General features: G+C 40.8%; 1 protein-coding gene across 2 annotated transcripts in view; it reads right to left on the bottom strand.

Moving 5' to 3' along the window:
* ngef (neuronal guanine nucleotide exchange factor) overlaps window positions 1–21947 on the bottom strand; it is a 30495-nt gene that overhangs the window by 1960 nt on the left and 6588 nt on the right. For both annotated transcript variants that reach the window (XM_088301240.1, XM_088301241.1), the window contains 12 exons: window positions 21383–21688; window positions 20954–21018; window positions 17229–17467; window positions 16905–17065; window positions 16637–16789; window positions 7977–8106; window positions 7829–7903; window positions 7395–7484; window positions 1694–1857; window positions 1459–1617; window positions 216–295; window positions 31–135 (listed from right to left, as the gene is read on the bottom strand). In XM_088301240.1, the coding sequence (XP_088157366.1) occupies window positions 31–135; window positions 216–295; window positions 1459–1617; window positions 1694–1857; window positions 7395–7484; window positions 7829–7903; window positions 7977–8106; window positions 16637–16789; window positions 16905–17065; window positions 17229–17467; window positions 20954–21018; window positions 21383–21688 (1727 nt within the window). The remainder of the gene's footprint in view (window positions 1–30; window positions 136–215; window positions 296–1458; window positions 1618–1693; window positions 1858–7394; window positions 7485–7828; window positions 7904–7976; window positions 8107–16636; window positions 16790–16904; window positions 17066–17228; window positions 17468–20953; window positions 21019–21382; window positions 21689–21947) is intronic.

Here is a 21947-nt window from a genome sequence, read left to right on the forward strand (position 1 = left end):
AACATTTGAAGGTGATGTCAGGCAACATACCATCATCTGTCTTCTCCATGAGATTCAAAACGTCGGCCATCTCTATGGATAGTTCATCTGGTTCCTGAGAGGCGTAGGACTGAATACATTGCACCTGCAAATAATCTAAAATCGCAACAGGTAGGCTGTGTTAATAGTATCATGCATGTTGCATGCTACGAGATTATGTAATACCATGTAATCACCTGATTGGTGTGCGCTGGTCGACATAAAACGCGTGCGCGGGTTTGGAGTCAGCGCACACGTCCATCGAAGCTTATCACTCCTATTCACAGAAATCCATTGATTAGCAACAACTCCAAAATATCCAAAAATCTCGTTACTTTGTTTCTTGACAAATAATTAATAGCTACAGTAGTGATGGGAATATTAAACCATGGATTTGAGGGACATATTTATTTGGGGCATTTAATGATTTATTGGACCTTGTGCTCAGTGTGGTCGCATGCTAGCTCTGTCTGCGCCTCCTCGAACCAGGTTGAAGTATTGTTGCAAGGAATGTAATGCGATTTTCGTGAATTTGATACTGGTGTAAGCAGACAGATTCTGATTTCTTTAGAGACGTACGATTGAGGTGGAAGGCAGTCTCCAAGCGATTATTATACAATACAATTTAACTTTACTTATACCTCGCATTTCACAACAGCTGGAGCTGTAATAAAGCGCTTTCCATATGGTGTAATATAAATTGGCGGGAAATTAGACACAGCAATGGAAGGGAGTATGAAATGGTGGTGGAGCCACACACGGACACAGAAAACCCAAGTGGTAGGCGGTCTCAGAGTGCCCACTTCACAGTTCGGTGATTTGCCTGTAATCAACTTTATATCAGCTGCTCAGAAAGGTTTACGAGCAGTTCCTTATTTAAGGTACTTTGCATGCCTCAACCCGCCACAGAACTCAAGCAAATGAGTGTCTTCTCCTGCCATGTATAGGTCTATCAATGGTACCAGCAGCTTGCATATGGCGTTTAAAGGGAATGAGTGGTGCCGCTTTGATTGGCTGTGACACAAGTTGGATGTGTTTTCACGCCCACAATGGCGCAAAACTGCCATTTTAAAATGTGCCACGCTGCATTAGCTTGTGAAATTACCAAAACTTAGTCTAACCTGTCCCTGTGCTTGTATCTATTAAATTCTTTGTTTTGAAAATGGTTGAGTATAAAGCGTGCTTGCTGAACCATAGAGTATGAAATGACCCAAATATGCATGTCTTTTGTTAGTTTTGTGAGTCATTTTTCACACGGTTTCTCAACTCACGAGAAACGCAGTTGTTCAATTGCATGAGAATAGATTGCCCGCCTCAAAACAGGCTAATTACAACGGGGCTTAAAATAATAGGTTAAAAAAAGGCACCAACATGGCCTCTGAGGTGAAGGTCAATCCAACATTACTTTTTAACTTCCCAACATGTAATTCACAAACTTACATGCTTGAGGTCTTGAGCATGTAGCTGACTTGCCGGTCCTCTTGGTTCTCCAGCAATTTAAGATTAAAGCAATAGGCCAGCATCTGACCTTGGTCTTCGAGATCTTCAGTCCTCAGCATAGCCCGTGTGCAGGAGTCAAGAACCTGAAACTTGTCCCCACTGGAAAGACATTGCCATTCCGTTCAGGACTGAGACTGATTGCATTTAGAGTGAGAATAATTGAAAGGATGCAAACCTCGAGCTGCGCTTTGTGACCAGCAGTAAGTTGTTGAACAGAAACAAGACGACAGGTTGGTAAAGCTTCCGACTTCGCAATGTCCTGGTGCTCTTCGGTCCCGCCATGAGCTGCACCTCACCCTTCTTGAGCAGCCAGCGAGAGTGGGAGATGATGGGCACAGACTACAAGAGAAGAATACTAGAATTACCATCTATAGTACGTTTCTGCAAAGCAGGCCTGCATCACAGCATCTCAGATGAGCTTGCAACCATTGATCTGACTCATTTGCATTCAAGTGGCTTTATTTGCGCGTGTAAATTCAGCAACACATCGTCATGGCATACATCAGTATTTCAAAGATTTTCTAAGAATACACATTATTCTTTCGAGATATGTATCACTTTGAAAGATACGGAATTAAGATCAGGGTCCGACTCATTCACTGCCAGCCCAGGTAAAATGAATGCAGTTTTGGGCTTCAATACCCGTCAATGGCAGTGAATTTGTCACACAGCCTGCTGATTCCAACGGCCGATTTTAGCCGTTAACACAATAATAGAGGCCGAAGTTTTGCCAATAAACTTTATATGTAAGTAATCCATTTGACTCCGTTCATGCCTTTTAAAACCGCTTTACACATAGACCAAGATACAATATAATACAATACAACTTTATTTATATAGCGCATTTTACAATAGCTGGAGCTGTAACAAAGCACTTTCTATCAGTGGTGGGAAGTCAAGGCCTTCTCTGCTGGCCTAAAATAATCAAGAAATCATTATCATAATCTTCACATTGATGTAATATTATATCCTACTGTTGTATTTTTAGGTGAGAGTTTTTATCCAATCAGAATTTCACTAGCTTGTGTTGCCAGGCAGGTTTCACAATACCAGTAGCATGCACTATTCGTCCGAGGCCATCAGATACATTCGTGCGGTCGTCTGTTATGTGAGTGAAGTGGGCGCTTACAGTTGATAGACACTTGCGATAGCCAATCAGATCACGAGCTGATGACAGTAAGGCCTTCTCGCTGGCCTTACGCTGAAGGTGATGAACGCATTTCGTGATTGGATACTCACTCGTGAGGGGGCAGCGTTATGCGGAATAGACAGACCAGAAAGTCGTAACTGCCGCCCGTTCGAAAATGTATCTATTGCTTTTTTAAACGACAATGGCCGCAGGAGGGATTTAAATTTCAGATACGCTTGCAAGGCCATTTTCAAGACGGACCTATCAAGAAAAGCTAGGTTGTGCAACACTTACTCAGTAGTGTGTAATTGTTTTTCTGTATATTATTTGTCCAGCCGTGGTGTCATAAATGATGGTATTATGACGGGGACTGATTCAAGTAGGACTAAGTCGGACTTCACTGAAGGCCTAGGTGTAAAATGCATGGCCCACCACTGCTGTCCATATGGTGTAATATAAATTATCGGGTAATTAGAACACAAATTAAAACACATAAACACATATACAATAGATACCAGAAGAACAGCAGAACAGTGTCATGATGAGTTGAAAACTAAAGAATAAAAATGTGTCTTCAAATGAGTTTTAAATTTGTACAGAGAGGGGGCTTGCCTAACATTCAATGGAAGCTCATTCCATAGGGAAGGACCGGCAACAGAAAAGGCACAATCCCCACTGAGGCTGTGCTTAGTCCTCGACACCTCCAGTAGCAATTGGTCTGCCGACCTGAGGCAGCAGGCAGGTGTGTAGTGGTGGAGGAGTTCAGAGAGGTAAGATATAGCAAGACATGGTAAGAAAAGCGTGTGACCCCGCGGCTTAACACCTTTTGCTGTGGAATGTTCCTTTTAGTAACAAGGATAACTGTTTGTGAAAACACTTTAGGCAACTCTAAAAAGTTGCAGCTCTCCAGGAAGCTTACTTCCAGTCCTGTTGTGAAATGGCTGGAAACTCTTTGCACCTCGCATGGTTGTAATAATAATGTCCAATTTTCTTCCGCGTAGACCGAGCCCATCCAAAAGCTTGTCTGTACAAAATGTCTTGATTACCTTGTTGACTTTTACTTGGACCAGAACAAAGGTAAGTATTGCATTACCAGCCTCATTGTAGTTGTTGCTTTTGTCTGATATTCCCACAAAGTTACTGAGCACAGATTGTTTTTCATTGTTATCATGGACTCCTTCGTCTGTCGCAGGCTCGACTTTGCCCCTTGTATGTAGTATACTTGGATGTGTTAGTGTACAGACCTCGCATTTCGTTCTCTCGTGGCAGAAATTGCTCACGTGTCCTTGTTTCAGGCAACTAAAACAGTCCCTTTTTCTAGGGAAAGTCCATTTATCCTTGTGAAGAGATTTTTTTCCCTTTTTTACATTGTTCCATGGTGTGCTCACATTCACAGAAAAGACAGTGCTGACTGCTCTGGTTTGCAAACAGTCTTCAAGGCTTCTTTCTGGTTTTGCTGCGACAGCTCAGCATTTGTTACAAAAATTGATTTACTATGTTTTTTTTCCATTGTGAGGTTTACTGAAGGCTTGACTTGTCCCTCGACAATAGCCTTGACATCACCAAACTGTGGATGTAGCAGATTTAAGCCTCTATATTGATGAACTCGACACGAATTTTCAACTTGGGTCTTTTAGCGCGATTCTTTTGACTATCAATGGAAACAGTCGCAACGGTTCTCCACTTTTCTCCCAATTTGTAGGAAAGTTTATTGATGATTGCTCGCATGTTAGTGACATTATCCAACTCATCCAGGTACTCTCCATCCGACACTGCACTGATACAGGTGTTGAGAAACAAAGCATCACACAGCTCATTGTTGCGGCTGTGCACAAACTTGCATATCGTACAAATAAAATCCGTACTGCTGCGACGCAAGATAGCTCTAGGTAGGAAGGTATCAATAAACCAGGCTTGAGTGACTGCGAACTAACATGCGTTTTTTTTGTTTTGTTTTTTGGAGGTTGTTTTTCAAAAAATATATTTTTATTAAATTATCTTGAAAGCTTCTTGGGCAGCCCTCTGTTTACTTGGAGTGGGAAACACTGTAAAGGGTCTGTATTCCAATGGCTCTCCTTTCAATAAAGTAATGTTGTGTGGTGGCAGAGTGGAAAAAGGCTGTTGCTTAACCAAGAGCACTGTAATATTATTTTGACGTTGTAGGACTGCACCCAATATTTACTATGGTTTGTTGTTTCTACTGTGGCTGAATATTTTGGTTGTTCAATATGTGCATTACTGAGTCGCATTGTTCACGTTCTGTTACAGAATCGTTTAGCTCATCCTTGATGCTTCTCTGTCTTTTACATGAGACATCGCTTTTGCCTGCTATGTTCTGAGCTTCATATACTTGGTCCAGTGTTGCTGTTTTAGCTACTCTTAAAGATGCTTCTAGCTTGTCTTCCCATTCGACCAGAGCTGGGCACTTGACCTCGTTTTGCCGGTCAGTGTGCCACACTCTCTGGCCGTGATCTTGGTACCGTTCTGGCCAAGACCCTCCGGCCTTATTCAATGGTCAACTAATCTTCGACGAGGTCCACGTTAGAATCTACCTTTCTTCTTAGTTGAGACAACGTAACTAGGTCACTCATGGTGTAGTGGCACATCCGCCTGACTTGTGTGCGGGCAGCGTGGGTTCAGTTCACTCGGTGACCGTGTCTATGTCTGCCCTGTGACTGGCTGGCGACCTGTTCAGGGTGTGGTATCCCGTTTGCCCGTAGTCAGCTAGGATAGGCTCCAGCACCCTCACGTGACGCGGTACAGGATAAGCGGTGTGCATAATGACATGACATAACTTAACAAACCTTAATTTTATAATCTTTTGAAGTCCTTATCCTCTACTTTTGGGGTGTCCTCATTAGGTTCCAATTGTTGGGGTTCCATTACATCTTCTGTGGATTTTAGTTCCATTTGTTCCTCCATTATGGCTGTATCCTTTTTTCAATCTTTAGATCCGAGATGAAAGATTTGGGAGCCATTGCTAGATCCACATTCCACAAACAATAAAGTGCCTCCACATGGTTCAAAGCCTTTCATTCTCCAAGTTTTTGTGTGTGATCCAATGAGTTGATCCAGTTAAAGTTCATTCCCAGTCCAATGAGTTGATCAAGAGAAAGTTCATGTCAAGTCCAATGAGTTGATCAGAAGGTTCTCTTACTATCGTTGCTGGGTGTCCTGACTTACGCACATCTATTATATTTTATCCAAGTTGTTAGTAATCCACTTGAGTCCATTCATGCATTTAATGACTGCTTTAATCACTAACAAACATATAGACAATAAAGATATGACAAGAGAGTCTCAGGAGCTCAACTCTGCCAGAGTGGGCATCCATTTCGTCAGGTACAGTCTCGTTGGCCTTAGCACTGATAATATGGCGTTAGATTTATGTCACAATTACGTAAGCGTAATGTGAAATACCGCGTACAAAAATGAGCTTCACGTGTACGTAATGTGAAATACCGCCTTACAAGCACCAATTACGTAAGAGTAATGTCAAATACTGAGTACGAAAACATGTTTTGTACGTACCAAAATGTGTTTCGTGACCCACCACGCTTACGCACAAACATGTCATTCATCCTAATGTACTGCTTTATGTCAGCGGCCCTGCCCTCCAGGTAGGCGATTCACTTAATTAGCTCAGCATTTTGCATTTGGAGCATTTTCACCTCCTCAACCAGTCCCAGGATTTCCTTCTGCTATAACCTGACAGCTGTAATTTCATCTGGGAGGAAGTCAAGCGACTTTTTAAAATTGTCGAGCTCCTCGGTCGTCAGAGACTTCTTCTGTCTCATGGATGGATGGCGGACCAGAATATCCTCAAAGCCGTCTGGAAGTCGTTTTCCATGCCTCACAGAACTCCACCCATGAGTTTTTGCCCTGGTGACCACCGAAGCTGCGTTCCGCTTGGCCAGCCGGTATCTGTCAGTGGCCTTTGGAGTTCCACAGGCCAAAAAAGACTTTCTTCTTGACAGAATGCCTTACCGCTGATGTCCACCAGTGGGTTTTGGAGACTAACCCCCACAACAGGCACCAACTACCTTATGACCACAGCTCAGATTGGATGCCACAACAGTGGCGGCATGGACCATGGTCCGCTCAGACTCAATGTCCCCCACCAGCCCCGGGACATGGCAAAGTTCTGCTGGAGGTGGGAGTTAAAACTCTTTCTGACAGGGGATTCTGCTTGACATTTCTGGCAAACCCTCACAAAATGTTTGGGTCTTCTACTTCATTCCCCCCCCCAAAAAAACACCAGGCTGTGATCATTTGATTGTTCCACTCCTCTCGTCACCCGAATGTCCAAAACATGCAACCACAAAACCGATAACACAATCACAAAGTTGATCATCAAACTGCGGTGTCTTGGTACCAAGTGAACATATGGACACATTATGTTTTAACATGGGGTTTGTTATAGACAATTGTGACAAGCACAGAAGTCCAATAACAGTACACCGCTCGAGTTCTTATAGGGGTACCAGCTAGATCTTCTTCCCTGTTAGGGAGGTGACATTCAGTGACCCTCGATCAAGCTTCTCGAGCTGGTGAATGGGCCTTTGGCCACCACCAAGCTCACAGGGCACCCAACCCCTATGGCCCTTCCCACAGGTGGTGAGCCCATGGGAAGGGGGACTCACATTGTCTCACCAGGCCCCATGGGTGCAGGCGCTCGCCAGAGAGCCCCACCTGTAGGCGCATATACAGCAAAACACCAGACTAGAGGTACACTACTGTTCCTTACCTTGGATTTAAACTCTAATGTCTTTTCAATGCTGATAAGCTCCTCCGTTCGACTCATTTTTCGGACACCCTCGTTACATTCTTTCACAATCTGTAGGAGACACACACACACACAGGAAATATTATTCCGGATCAATGAACAATTTATATTATTTTTCTGTTACTCGTCAATGGTTTCTCATTCTGTGTAGCACTAGTTTTACACACAATTATTATTTTACCGTGTTTGGTAGCAATGTTATGTCAGCACAGTTGAAGTATGAAATGTTAAATACTCGATAATGTATCATGAGGAATACTAGAATGTACTTGTAGTGTTTCCAAAATAAAAGGTAAGCTTACATATTAAGGGAGTGACTATAATGTTGTCATGCAAACACTCATTCAATGCCTCTGTAAACAGAGAGTGGCTTCATTGCTAACGCTAATGCCTACCTGCTCGAGTCGCTGGTGAGCTTTGATGGCATTTGCTTCCATCTCAGAGTGTTCTTCTGCATTTTTCAGGATATTCTGTGCGAGAAAAGTCAGTTATCTAAAAAGACTGTGATACTAACACTTCTCTGTGTTAAGTCGATATACTGACTTGGACAAGTAACTTGAGTCTTGTGATCCTCTGGAAAGGAAGAATGAGGAATGATGTAAAGGACAGCCCTCTGACACATGGATGGTTCTCCAGTACTGCCATTGTCTCCCGGAATGCCTGGTTTCCCTCTCTGAGGAGACACATATTTTTGCTACCATTTCCTCAAATAGTAAATAATAATAATAATAATACAAGGCTTAACTAAGTTATTTTCTATGAGTCGCAGTTTTGCTAACCACTGATTTTATATGAGGAGCAACTTTCGAATTTTTAGGAGCAATTTAATCCAAGGGACCTGCACAATATAATAAAAATGAACAAGTGGTGTCCTTTCTTATATAATCAAGTTATCATTTTTTAAATTCACAGCGTGCAATGGAACAAACTATATTTTCTTGTCCAGAAGCATTTTCAGCGGGACAATTTCAAACACAAATTGAAATTTCACTTTAAACTTAGTGTTTCTGAATGGGTTGTATGGTACGGTCCTTAAGCAAAAAAAAAAAAAAAAAAAAAAAAAAAGAAGAAAAGAAAAAAAAGGAATATACCGTATTTTCCGGGCCATAGGGCGCTCTTTAAAGTCCCTAATCTTGCCCAAAACAAGCAAAGCGCCTTGTAAAGCGACGCGCCCATTATATGGACTAAGCATCACTCGCGACCATCAACCCTTTTACTCGTTGGGCTGTTCGGAGTGCATGTTAGCACACCCTGCTGGCCAAAGTCTGAGTCATCTATGTTTCAAATTGGTTTTTTTCAAGGTGTGTCCTCTAACGAGTATCACAGGTGTTTTCAAATTTGTAAGCAGTGACTCCGCCTATTTAAAGGATTAAAAGTAGTCACTGTGCTGTTTAGTGATATGATGTGTAAATACTAAACATCGACCACAGAAAGTTAATGAGAGAGTTGTTTTAGGAGATTAGAATGGAAATTATGTACAAGCATGTTGAAGGTTAAGCCCTCAAGACCATCTCCAAGCTGCTTGATTTTCCTGTGACTTCAGTTGCATACAGATTCAAAAATTTAAGATCCACGGGAATGTAGCCAACCTACCACGAGAAAACATTATGACAAATTGAAGAAATGGATAATACGAATGGTGACAGAAGAGCCCAGAACAACGTCCAAAGAAATAATAAGTGAACTCCAAGGTCAAGGTACATCAGTGTCAGATCGCGCCATCAGTCATCACTGCTTGAGCCAAAGCGGACTTCATTGGGAGTGACCAAGGAGGACACCAATATATATAATAAAAAAGCTGACCTGAAATTGTCAAACTGTTTGTTGACAAGCCACAAAATTTCTGGGAGAACAATGCTGGAACTATTTGGCAAGGCACATCACATGTTCAGAGATGCAAAAATAAAGCATACCAAGAAAAGAACACTTCCCTACAGTGAAGGGAAGGTTCTGTTATGTTCTGATTCTGGTGCTGCGTTGCTACATCTGGCATAGAATGTATTGAATATGTGCATGCTCCAGTGACTACTGCAAAGACTATCAAGGTATCGTAGGGATAGATATGATGTCCAGTGTCAAAAAGCTTGGTCTCAGTCACAGGTCATGGGTATTGCAACAGGATAATGAACCAAAAAACACAACTAAAAACTATAAAGAATGGCTAAGAGGAAAACTGGTGTATTCTGAAGTGGCCTTCTTTGAGCCTTGAAGCAAATTCTATTGAACGTATGTGGAAGTAGCAGAAACATGCTGTATGGAGAAAGCACCCTTCAAATCTGGGACAACTGGAGTAGTTTGCTCATGAAGATTGTGTCAAGCACTTGCTGAGAGACGCACAAGTCTCAAAGAAAGATCATTTCAGAATCAGTTATCAATTGTCATTGTACAGTGTTCAGTAATTGCCTCAAAAGGTTGTGGAACAAAATATTATCTTAAGGGTAGGCAATTTTAAGATAGCTTTACTTATATAGCACATTTCATACTCAAAGCCATTCAATGTGCTTCACACAAGCAAACACACAGCACCTAAAAGAATCTACAAACAAAACCGTTGACAACATTGCGAAGCAATGAAGGGGGGGAAGCGGTTTGCCAAAATTGCAAAAAAGAACGCACATTGACAACATTTAAACACATTAACAAAAAACTATTAAAACATTTAAAAGTAAGGTATATGACTAAAAGAAGGTTTTTAAACAAATGAAAAGAGAAAAATATTTACAATTTTTAGAAGACCTTAATCAGAGATATGGTGTACAAAAGCAACATTTTTGTCATGTTCAGTCTAGTGTATTGTTTTTTGTCATTTTCCCTGTGCAGAATTTGGTGGCCTGTAGGTGGCACAGGTATGAGTTTAGCAGGCACACCTGTATACAATTGTAATCAACTACCCATCTTAAGGCTTCTCACCACGCCGGCAGGTTGTTGGATCATTCCTTTGTCCTCTGTGTGTTATGTGCATTCTGGTTTGCTCCTGTTTCGTTGCAGTGTAGTGATCTTGTTCCTTGTTTCTGCTAGCAAGTTTTTTTTTTTTTCTTGCAGTAATCCTTAATTTACTTCCTTCTTAATTGATCACTTTTTGTATGTACCCTGTAATATATCCTTGTACTTTGTGTAGTGTTTTATCTCCGTTCTGTTCCTTTGGTACTTTGAATTGGACAATTTTTTTGTCCTTACCTGTTTGTGCAGCTTTTTGCTCTGCTGATCTAACATTGGTGACACACCCATTGTGGGGAAAAACCTCAGGGTGCAGCATTATGGGCGTACCGCTTTGTGGTAACATGGCTACTGTAATTAGTATTAACAATTACAGCTAGCTAGTGGCACCATCTGTGACTTTATTTTAGGCTTCTATTTGAGGAAAGAGACTTGTTGAATGGATGATGCACATGACAAGAACACTGTGCCATAAGTCATTGTCTATCCCTACTACACATACCTATGATAATATCTATCGATCTCTCTCTCTGTCTCTCTTTCTCTTTTGTACCTTAACAAGTTCCGCCTCAAACTCAAACCATGAGACAGATTTATTTTTATTTTTTATTGCTAAACATCTACACAGTTGATTGTTCTCAGTCTGTACAGTATCAAGGGAGCAAGGTGCAATGAGATTGTGTACTATCTCATGTGTACAATCAAGCGCCAGTTTCACTGTGTAAGCTCAGACACACCTTTAAGGTAGGTGCGCCTTTGACTTTTAAAAGCCGGCTCTTCCAGACCACTCCCTCTCTCTATTTCCTTCTCTGTGTTCAGCCTTTATAACCAAATCAGCTTTTCAAGATTGTTTTGTGTTTGCCTCTGTTCCTTCTGAATGGATGTGTAAAACTAGTTTACTGATTAGCAAATATTGATGCAGTACCGTTCAAACTGCACTCGCAATGCAGTAGTAATTTCCCGGTTGTGGTGACGCCGTAGTGATGCTGAAACAAACTACACAACATTCAGTTCCAGTCACCGTCAAACCAAGTTTTTCCAGTTAAGAAAAAGTTAGCCAGACACTGCTCATGGCTCTGACTTATCATACCTTTAGCCAGGGTAAACGTTATGATCTGATATTTGTATTTCCACTCACATACACATGTTACGTAAACAGCAGTCTTTACAAAGATGATAGATTATTTTGGACAGATAGCATTAACTACATTTTCCAATTATGTACTGCTACATTAAACCACCATACTAAAAATGTTATTAAGCTAATTATTTTTGTCAGTGAAAACTTTGAAACATTAGAATTGAAACTGCAGTTTTTACCATCCGTCCATTCAAGAGGAAGCCATGCAAGCCTAACATTGGCTCCACTGCGTTTCATAAAAGTATAGCGGCCCACAAATACACCGGCCGTTCGGGAGAATTCACACTTTTTCACAAAATTCCCGTTGGCCAACATATTCCTGCTTCAAACTAAGACTGATGTCTAATAACCACAAAGGTGAGGCCTAGTGACGAAGATGCGCACACTTCAGAGACTATTACTGTATATCCTTTGTGGGAAACTCTGGCAAACTAATTCAAACATCCTGCCAAGTACAACTTAGCGAAATGGCAAGGCAATTAAGAAGAGTTAAAGACATTGGAGGTGATGGAATGTCAGCAAGCAATACAAGTTTGAGTTCCTAACTACTCAAGCGAAAATGTATCACAAGCCACCAGTATAAACAAAAATAATGCACAATGTTATTATTTTTTTAAAGATCCAGTGAATATACTGTGCAGGACTCAATCATTGAAAACTGTCAGCATGCCTGAAGAAAATGCTTTATTTAGTACACAACAGTGACTCGTTGATTAGTCACCATTTTTCTCCACAGTCGGTTCATCTCCTTCACAGGTTCTAATGACTGACACACTTGACTATGTGCTATGTAACAAGGTGAAACTCCTAACGCTTTTATGAGCATAAGCGGATTTCTCCAACTCATTAGACGAGAGATACTGTGAATCTATCTATCTACCATCCATCCATTTTGGATTCTGATGATCCTGTTTTGGATCACAGAAGACATTGCCAACCTGGGATGGGTAGATTTGTAATTGATCATGACAAGCCTGCTGTAATAAGTCAGTCATGTGAACGACTACACACCCAATGATGTCATTTGCATCAGCAAACTACTATGGCATATAATGGACCACGTTACCTGTCTTTTGAGGTGTGTGGGAACATCTCATTCGCTTTGTTGTGTGCTTGATGAGAAGCCACATACAGTATACTTCAAATTCACAGGATTCACAGGCAACCACACCCTTCGCATTCGTCATTATTAAAAACAAAGCTGCTTTTGTCACGGCAAGAATGACTTCTCTTTCACCTACACGCTTGCTAATTTATTTTCTTTTTTGCAGGACCGTCACTTTCAAATCCCAATGGAATTATCTCAAGAACTACATGTTTTTTTCTCTTTGTACTCACGTGGATGGATGTTTTAATCAGTTAATCAAATATTATAAACTCGTCACTGTCATAAAAAAAAAAAAGGTTGGCTTAGTATTTTGTATGTACATTTCAGAGTCAAAGAAACGCGGATTTATTCCCAATCTATTAAATTCAATTGTCAGAGGTATAAAATAGTACCCTTGAAGGATATGACTGACTTCAAGATACAATTATGTACTGTTTTGTGAAGCAGAATACACTGTGAACCGCAGACCTGGTAAAACAGAGACCGCTCTTTTTTTTTAATACAGATACATTACTGAATCTTATGTGCAGGGAGACCTAGAGGTCAACGCATACCTCATTTAATAGCATGAGCAAGTAAACGAAAAACAGTACTTAATTTTCAATTACACATGATTCAAACCATTAAAACGGATGCAATTTTCTATTCTTTTCCTGAAAAATATTCAAATGATATATTAGACTAAAAAAATTTAATAATGTGCAAACAATGTACATATATATAAAATATTGCATTAATGTAATTTTAAGAATGTTTATTGTGCAGATCTCAAATGTCAAAATCAACTCAGCATCGTACGGTGCAAACAAACAAATAACGTTAATGATATAAATATCTTGTATACTACATATTAATATACGTTTTATCTAAGAGGCCTCTCCGCTGACATAGGCAAGAACATATTCTTTTCTGGTTTTCAACCTGTACTGTGTGAGGCTGTCTATTCTATTTTCTCTCAAGAAATGTATTCAGAGTGAGTGAAATTTGTACTGTAGCAGCCATCCCTGATTTTGCCGCGCCGCGACTACATTTAAGGATAGCTTCGCGATGGGTTAGCATGGCTTATCCTTCGCATGTCTTCATCCTCCTCTCATGTTAACAATACTTTTCAGAAGTCTGTCTGGTTTGTTCTCCGCGTTGGAGGCGAGGATCAGTGACTTTTAGAGGAGCGGCGTTGCTGTTTGGCCACCGCGCTAGACAGGCAAACAAAAGCTTGTGGAGTTGCAAAGTCAGTTTTGGGAACGATGCAAAGACATCAACAAATGGTATCCCAATTGGTTGGTTGGGACAGCCCAAATTTTATGTCAGCGAATACAAGCCAAGGTATTTAAAGCAGTGGTGGGGGACTTGAGTCGCTTGACTTGGACTCAAATCCACTAATGTGAAGCACACTGAGTTAGTTTTCTTGTAGTGTGAAATGTGCTACATAAATAAAGCTGCTTTGCATTGCCATAAGTCGCTAATTTTATGACTTGCTTGGCAAAAATATATCGTTGGGGTTGGGCGGAATCCTCGTATCTCCAAAATCATCATTTTACAGGAGACCTAAAAAATTAACGATTGTAAAAGTAGCCAAGCTATTTCCAATACTTTAGACTGGTCAATAATTTGTAAAAATAGCACCCACACAAGTGGACTGACCAATAGTATATTTTTCTAAACATGTGAAATTCATCAAAATATGACTTATGTCTCAGCCCGATGCCAGTGACATGAAAGACTCTACTTGACTTTGTCTTGGCATAAATGAGGCTCGACATGCCTTTTTCTTGAACTCATTGGGCTCAATTTTTCTGGCATATTTTTATTTGCGCACCGGGTTACGTCTGGTTTACTGTGTTTAGGAATTTGGCAGACTGCACTGCGCCATTCTAGGCAGTCCCACGGACCGAGGGCATTTTCTAATACTCGCCCCTGGGGCACCAGACAATTGGAACAAAAAGTAGACGAGGCCTTGGACCAGCTAAAAGCAGTCTAGGTTAGTGGTGCAAGAAGTGTAACACAAATTTGGTTGATTTGATCAAAGCACAGGCAGACCTCTGCTGATATGTGTGGTGGATATTATTGTTTTCAGTCACTCATTGATGCATGATTGGGGTAGAAGGCCAAGTGCCCACTTCACAGCAGTCAATTTTACATCATCCGCAAGTGGAGATTTTCTTGCAGTTCCTAAGAAACGTACTTCGAGCATGCTGATCTCTTGCATAGACTCCAGCGAGTTTGTTATGCTTCCGCCATGTAGACCGCATTCCTCTTCCGCTCTGAATTTAAAGGGAATGAGGGGAGCCACTTATGGCGACTGTGTTCACTCCCACATCGGTGCAAAGACCCATTTCTACCAGCGTGTGTCTCTGAAGATACCAAAAGAAGACTTTTGCTGAGAATGGAAATTGGGCTCAAACACTCACTCTTAAACTCCCAGTTAATTTGTTCACTTTTGTTGACAGTCTGCTCCTGTATACGTGTGCTATGGTAATTGTGTCGTTCCATCCTGTCTGGAACATTTTCAACTTACTTTTAACAACAAAACCCATGACAAATGCCCATGAGAAAAGAAACCCAAAACAAACCGGTCCACTCGACATATCTGGTACATAAAGTGGAGCAGAGTGAGAGCAATAAGACGGACACTTTACAGGAAAACAGAATTCAGTATTGTGAGTGGATTTACACTATATTAAAAAATATATCTATATTTTGTCATGATCCGTTTTTGCCATGCTTCATGTTTTGTTATTGTCTGCCCAGCTGACGTGGGGGCGTTCACTCCAGCACCTGTTTCCTGTCTTGTCGTCACGGCTGGAGAGACGCGCCCACCTGCCACGCACCTGTTAGCCATTGATGATTATGATTACCACGCAATTTAAACGCGCCACGCTGACGGCTCAGCGTCGGATTATTCCTTGTGCTCATGTTCATGTCCCAAGTGTCTATTCTCGCCATTCTTGTTATGTGCTTCACGTGTTTCTCGACCTTGTTTCCGTCCATTGACTCCGCATCTAGCCTTTGTCCTTCTCGGCCGTGTTTGCTCGCCAATTGGCTCAACTTACCCTTCCGTGTTAAGCTATTTTCGTTCGCTTTATGTTTCTTGCCTTTTGCAAGCACGTTTTGTTTTTCGCGTTGTTTTCCTGGATTGAGTTTTTCACCAGCACTTTCTGTTGTACTTTCGGCACCGCGTGATGATTTGTATAGTTCTGTTTTTGTAAATAGTTTGTCCAGTCGGAATAATAAATTCCTTGTCAACGCATCTTGCTTCTCTGTGTCTGCGTTTATAGAGTCCACCCCTGCTTTTCCACCGGAAAAGCAATCCTTACATATTTAAATCGGAGACTAGTAAAGTAACACTTAGGCCAACTTAACTCTATGCAATGTTCAATATTGTTTTGTAAATATTTATTATCATTTATCTCTGTGTTGTTGCTGCCGTGATGTAGTTGTATTTTGAAAGCCCTGCGCAAATGGGTTGGTACATGTTTTCGGTACTGTAAACACAGTGATATCAGATGTGTTGCACATGAAATTGGTGAAAAGCAGAATGTCCCAAAAAATCGGATATAGACACTGATGATAAATGGGCTACACTTGTCCAGCACTTTTGTACCTTTGAGGTACTCAAAGCGTTTTAATACTGTCTCGTCATTGTTCTACTAATGACACAGCATCAGGAGCAACTAGGACTTCAGTATTGAGCAAATTGAGCCATATTTATCTACACCGATTAAATGGTATTGATTCACCCTAATATCCTGACACATAAACTGTGTCAAAATATCATAAAATCTAAAATCCCAGGGATGTCGTGTGCAAAGTAGCATCCCCAACTACAATGTACTTGTTACGTTTTAATCAGGATGTTATTGTGGACGAAAACTCGGTTGCCATAATAAAACAAACCAGTTTGACAGAGGTGCAATTTAGAGCGCTGACTATCACTAAAAATGTTGCAGTGATAATTCACATTGAAAGCACCATACAGCAGAATGCAACACAGAATGAAGAAGAAGAATGAACACTCACAAAATTCGCCGGTAGTTCTTCTCCTGGTACACCTGGTTAATGACATATTTGATGAAGACACTGAAGTGCTCAACAGCATGGCTGTAAACAATGTCACACACATCCGAAATCAAAATGGACTTCTCGATTCGGTGCTCAAGATCCATTAAGAACCTGTGAACAGAAGAAGAGCTTAATGAGTGATGACTAAGAACAAGTTTGTTTGCGGGAATTCATTAAATAGTTGGGAAATGACAAGCGATTTGTGTTAAGCAAAGCGTTATCCTACCGTTCACTGGCTTTCATGACTTCTTCAATGTTGGAGAAGAGAAAGTGCATATCAGATTGGCTGAGTGTGTTTATTAAAGAAGGGTTACGAAGGAAGTGAGTTTCTAGAATCTCCAAACTCTTGTAGTAGGATGCCTCTGAAGTAATAAGCTCAAACATGGCCTGGACAGAAAAAGCAATTCACACAGTCACTTGATGAATAATGAACACTAACCAAAGAATATCACAAAGAAAAATCTGTGTAAAACAATAACAAAAACAACTTTTTGGACGATAGCTGTGCCATTTAAAATGTCCATCCCAATTACAAAGTATTTTTAATCACCTCTTGCATTATAATTTCTTTTTGTGGCAACCGGGTGAGAAGTCCACTGTTCTGCACGACTTCCAGGTTTTGCCACAAGCTCAGCGCACGGGCATTGTTCCTCAGCTGTAATTGTAACACTGGGGGGGAAGAGACATTGGACCCAGCCAACCTGGTGGAAGGAGATTGATGCTCACGCTGGCGCCTTTGCTCAATCTCCTGCTTCTTAGATGTATCTCGGTATTCCTGGTACAAGAAGGCTAGAAAACAACATAAAATATGACATTAGCTTGTAGATTTATTCTATTTTTTGCACAGCCCCCTGTTTCTAGACCACTTAACCTGTTCAGGGGCAGCAGATCTTGAATCTAGGGTGAAAGGCAAACTACACCCTGGAATGTAGACCAGTTAGGGGTAATTATGAATGGGACATTGACTGTAAATTGAGAACATAGCAGCAACATGAAAGTCAATTAAGTGAAGTGACTACACAGGGATTGGCACAGTGAGACAATCGCATGATTTGTTTGGCACAGTTATTATGTCAGACGCCCTTTCCGATGCAACCATTTTGTTTGTAAGAAAAAAACTTCTAGGCCAGAAATATTTACAAAGTCAATAGAAGAACACTATGTAACATTGCAATTGAGCATGACTTTTTATGGCATATGGACAATGTATTATTACACAACTGCACAAACTAGTTCTTTGCCCCACCGTTGGTAACCGGCAGTGGTGGGCCTTTTCGAGTTTCAGAGTTGATAGACAGTTGCGATAGCCATTCAGATCACAAGTTGGGTACAGTGAGCCTTCTCGCTGGCCTTACGCTGAAGGTTGATGAACGCGTTTTGTGATTGGAAACTCACTCGTGAGGGGGCAGGCTATGCGGAATCAACACACCAGGAAGTCGTAACTGGCGAATGTTTAAGAAGGTAAAATATATTTTATTTTATTTTTTTAAATCACAATGGCAGAAGGAGGGAAAAGTGTGGATTCAATTGCACTTTAGAGGCCATTTTCAAGACGGACCTTTCAAGCGAAGGTAGGTCATCCAACACTCACACAGTACCGTGTAAGTGTGTTTCTGTCTATTATTTGTCCAGCCTTGGTGTCATAAATAATGGTAATATGAGGGGGATTTATTCAAGTAGGACTAAGTAGGACTTCACTGAAGGCCTACGTGTGAAATGCACGGCCCACCGCTGGTAACCGGAAATGTCATTTGAATCGTAAATTAGCCCCTAATGATGTTTAAATATACCTCTGCCGTTAGCAGCATCATTCTCGTAATGGCATCTTGCATCGATGCTTTTTTTTACAGGGTCAGGGGCCGACAAATTTTTATGAATAAGGCCGGAGGGTTGAGGACGGAGCCACACCGAGATCGCGGGCGGAGGGCGGGAGACTGACCAACAAATAAATTAAACAAATAAATATTTTAAATAAAATAACTGGTTATCTGTATAAAAAATCTTTAAGGGCATAAACATAAACCAACCTAATGGAAAAACACAGTACAGCAATTACTGAGTGTGCCTTCTTGTTCTGTGTGATGACATATACGTAATTACACTTTGTGCCATATGTAACCTCAAAATGTCATATGTGGAGAGTAAGACCATCGTAAGCTGAGAACCGCCTGTTCAAAGGACAAAGTTAGAATATGAGCGCAATTATCAATTACATGAATGGACCACAGCGTATCAATTGAGTCCACACCAGCTGCATGAAAATCTGCGATGTGAACCACTACACAACTGAATATATTTTCTATGTTAAGTCATTGTTTTACCATCTTTCTAGAGGGTATATGAAGACAAATGATACCAAGTAGAAGACCAACATTAAATGGTACCGGTAGCGGAGCTCGACCTTTTCCACTCACAAGGCAAACGGAAAGTAAAGACATGCCGTGTTTGACATTGTAGGACCAGAAATAGACTCACTGAGTCCATACATGATTTTGGCAGTCCAACTGCAAGATCTCCCTTTGCGGATGATATAGTCGGTCACGTATGTGACATGGGCAATTGGAGTCCACTTATTTGCACCCACAACTGTGTACCAGGCAGCTCCATGTACCGAAATGCCCAGTGAGGCAAAACCCGGACCCAAACACGCTAGAATATGTTTGCCCTGGCAACAAGATGAAGTTTTACCAGAAAAGAATTTTGATGTGATCGTGGCACGAAATGAACATAAGATGTTTCCATTCCAACTCCTGTTGAATATATAGTAATCGATTGTGTAAAAGTTAAATGGGTTCATCTTTACCTTTGCCCTTGACAATATGTTTTATATAGTTTTGGGGTCATTCTTCTAGCCAGCATGAAAGCTCAGAGAAGCAGACCAAATGCCATTTAATTTATCCACTTTGGTCCAGGCCAGAGTAGGCCTACCCAACTACAAGTGTCAAAAGAGACAGTAAAAGTATCCAGAATGGTTAATGAATGGAACTTTCTCACTCACTGTCACTAGCTCTCTCTCTCTCTCTCTCTCTATATATATATATATATATATACACATATATATATACACATATATATATATAAACACATATATATATACATATATATATACATACATATATATATATATACACACATATATATATACACACACATATATATATATACATATATATATATATACATACATATATATATATACATACATATATATATATATATATATATACACACACACACATATATATATATATATATATTTATATATATATATATACATATATATATATATATATATATATATATATATATATATATATATATATATATATATATATATATATATACATATAGAGAGAGACAGCATCGGGCGTGGGTTCGATCCCGGCTCCGGCCATCCTGTGTGGAGTTTGCATGTTCTCCCCGTGCTTGCGTGGGTTTCCTCCGGGTACTGCGGTTTCCTCCCACATTCCAAAAACATGCATTGTAGGCCAATTGAACACCCTAAATTGCCCCTAGGTATGAGTGTGAGCGCAGATGGTTGTTCGTCTCTGTGTGCCCTGCAATTGGCTGGCAACCCGTGTCCCCCGCCTACTGCCCGAAGATAGCTGGGATAGGCTCCAGCACCCCCCGCGACCCTAGTGAGGAGAAGCGGTACAGAAGATGGATGGATATATATGTATGTATATATATATATATATATATATATATTTTTTTTTTTTTATTTTTTGGGGGGGGCGGGGGGTTTACCAAGTATGAACCGAACAAATCGTAGCAATGGCTTTGTACTATTGGACAGACAGAGTTGAAGATGTACATCAAGTTTTTTAGTGGGTTCAAAGTTCACTGAGAAGAGCATCCATTTTTTTTCAACTGTGTGTATACCAAAAGGTAAGGTGACTCAAAACAACAGGAGTGTGTTGCATAATCGCCCCCAGTCATATACTGCAGATTGGTTTGGTGGGCGTCGAACTGGATTGCAAGTTACATAAGAGTGAAAAAATACGCAGCAGAAAAATGTACAGGGTGGAGATGTATGCGTAAACAACAATAAGGCACTGTCATTTTCCAATCATTTTCAAATAATGCATGCATAATTTCACCTGAAACATGCATTGAAGATAAAGGGTTCTTGACCCACAAAAGTCAGTAATCATTACTCTGATTCCACCACTACTATTCTTAACAATGAAACAGGTAAATTAAGAGTCTAATCTGTGGCAGCCCTAGAGGGGATGACAGTTGGAGAACATGTTGAACAGTGATTAGTGTTCTCACCGATATTTTTGACGATATTGAGGGTATAGCTGTTTGTCTTTGAGTATGCTCCATTGCTCAGCAACCTGAAATGAAAGCACAGCGGCCAGATAATAGTTTAGAGAAGCAGGCAAGCAGGTGGAAGACTATGTTCGCTATGTGTCAGTGGATATGTGAATTGAAATGAGGCGAGAGAACAAGCTGTTATGTCACAGCATAGACACCGTTCATGGTGTTTTACTTACTTTTCATTTGCATTCACTCTCAAGGAGCACAATATAACACTGCTTATGAAATTGAATTGTCAATTGCTATGCACAAAGGAAAAAAGTATACGTTAGCTCATTATTTTCCTTGTGTGCTGGTTTTCAGATTATTTTGTTGTAGCAGAAACCCTCAAGCTTTCATTATTTGCCCATATCCGGCATTTTCAGTGCAATTTGGTCAAACCTGTGGTTGAAGTTATTCCGGTCAGCACCCTCAGGGCTAGGCATTCCTGAACTCATGGTACTTCCAATGTCGCGCACAGTGCAAGCTGCAGTCGTTTGCTCAGACAGCTTTTTAATGTCTCCACTAAGAATGCTATGAGTCCGGTATGACATTGAGTCGGCCGTTAATGCGCTGTTGTGGTGGTAGGAGGTAGCAGATATGTCCATGCTCCCTCCTCCCACACTTCCTCTTTCCTTATTCACAGCATCCTTGTTGTACAAAGGATAATATCTGCTGCTGGCCTCCCCATTGCTTGGCAACACCGGTCTGGAATGAGGGAGATGTGGTGAAATCAGAGACTGGCATTTCATAACACAAAAGCCACTTTAGAGTAATAACCATCCAAGCCATCCTTGGAACAGAAATTCCAAAGCAAAGTGTGATCACTATCTGTACATTTGTTGGTTTGTTTTCATGGACATGTTAGAAGTCTAGCCATATATACAACTAATTGTTGGAATGTCTCCTCTGTACACTATTACCATAATGGGTCACTGATTATGAGTTGTGAACACGTAAACTTTTG

Source organism: Idiotropiscis lumnitzeri, chromosome 7 (assembly GCF_059441095.1).
Source record: "Idiotropiscis lumnitzeri isolate Australia: NSW breed Sydney's pygmy pipehorse chromosome 7, RoL_Ilum_1.0, whole genome shotgun sequence".
Taxonomy (NCBI): Eukaryota; Metazoa; Chordata; class Actinopteri; order Syngnathiformes; family Syngnathidae; genus Idiotropiscis; species Idiotropiscis lumnitzeri.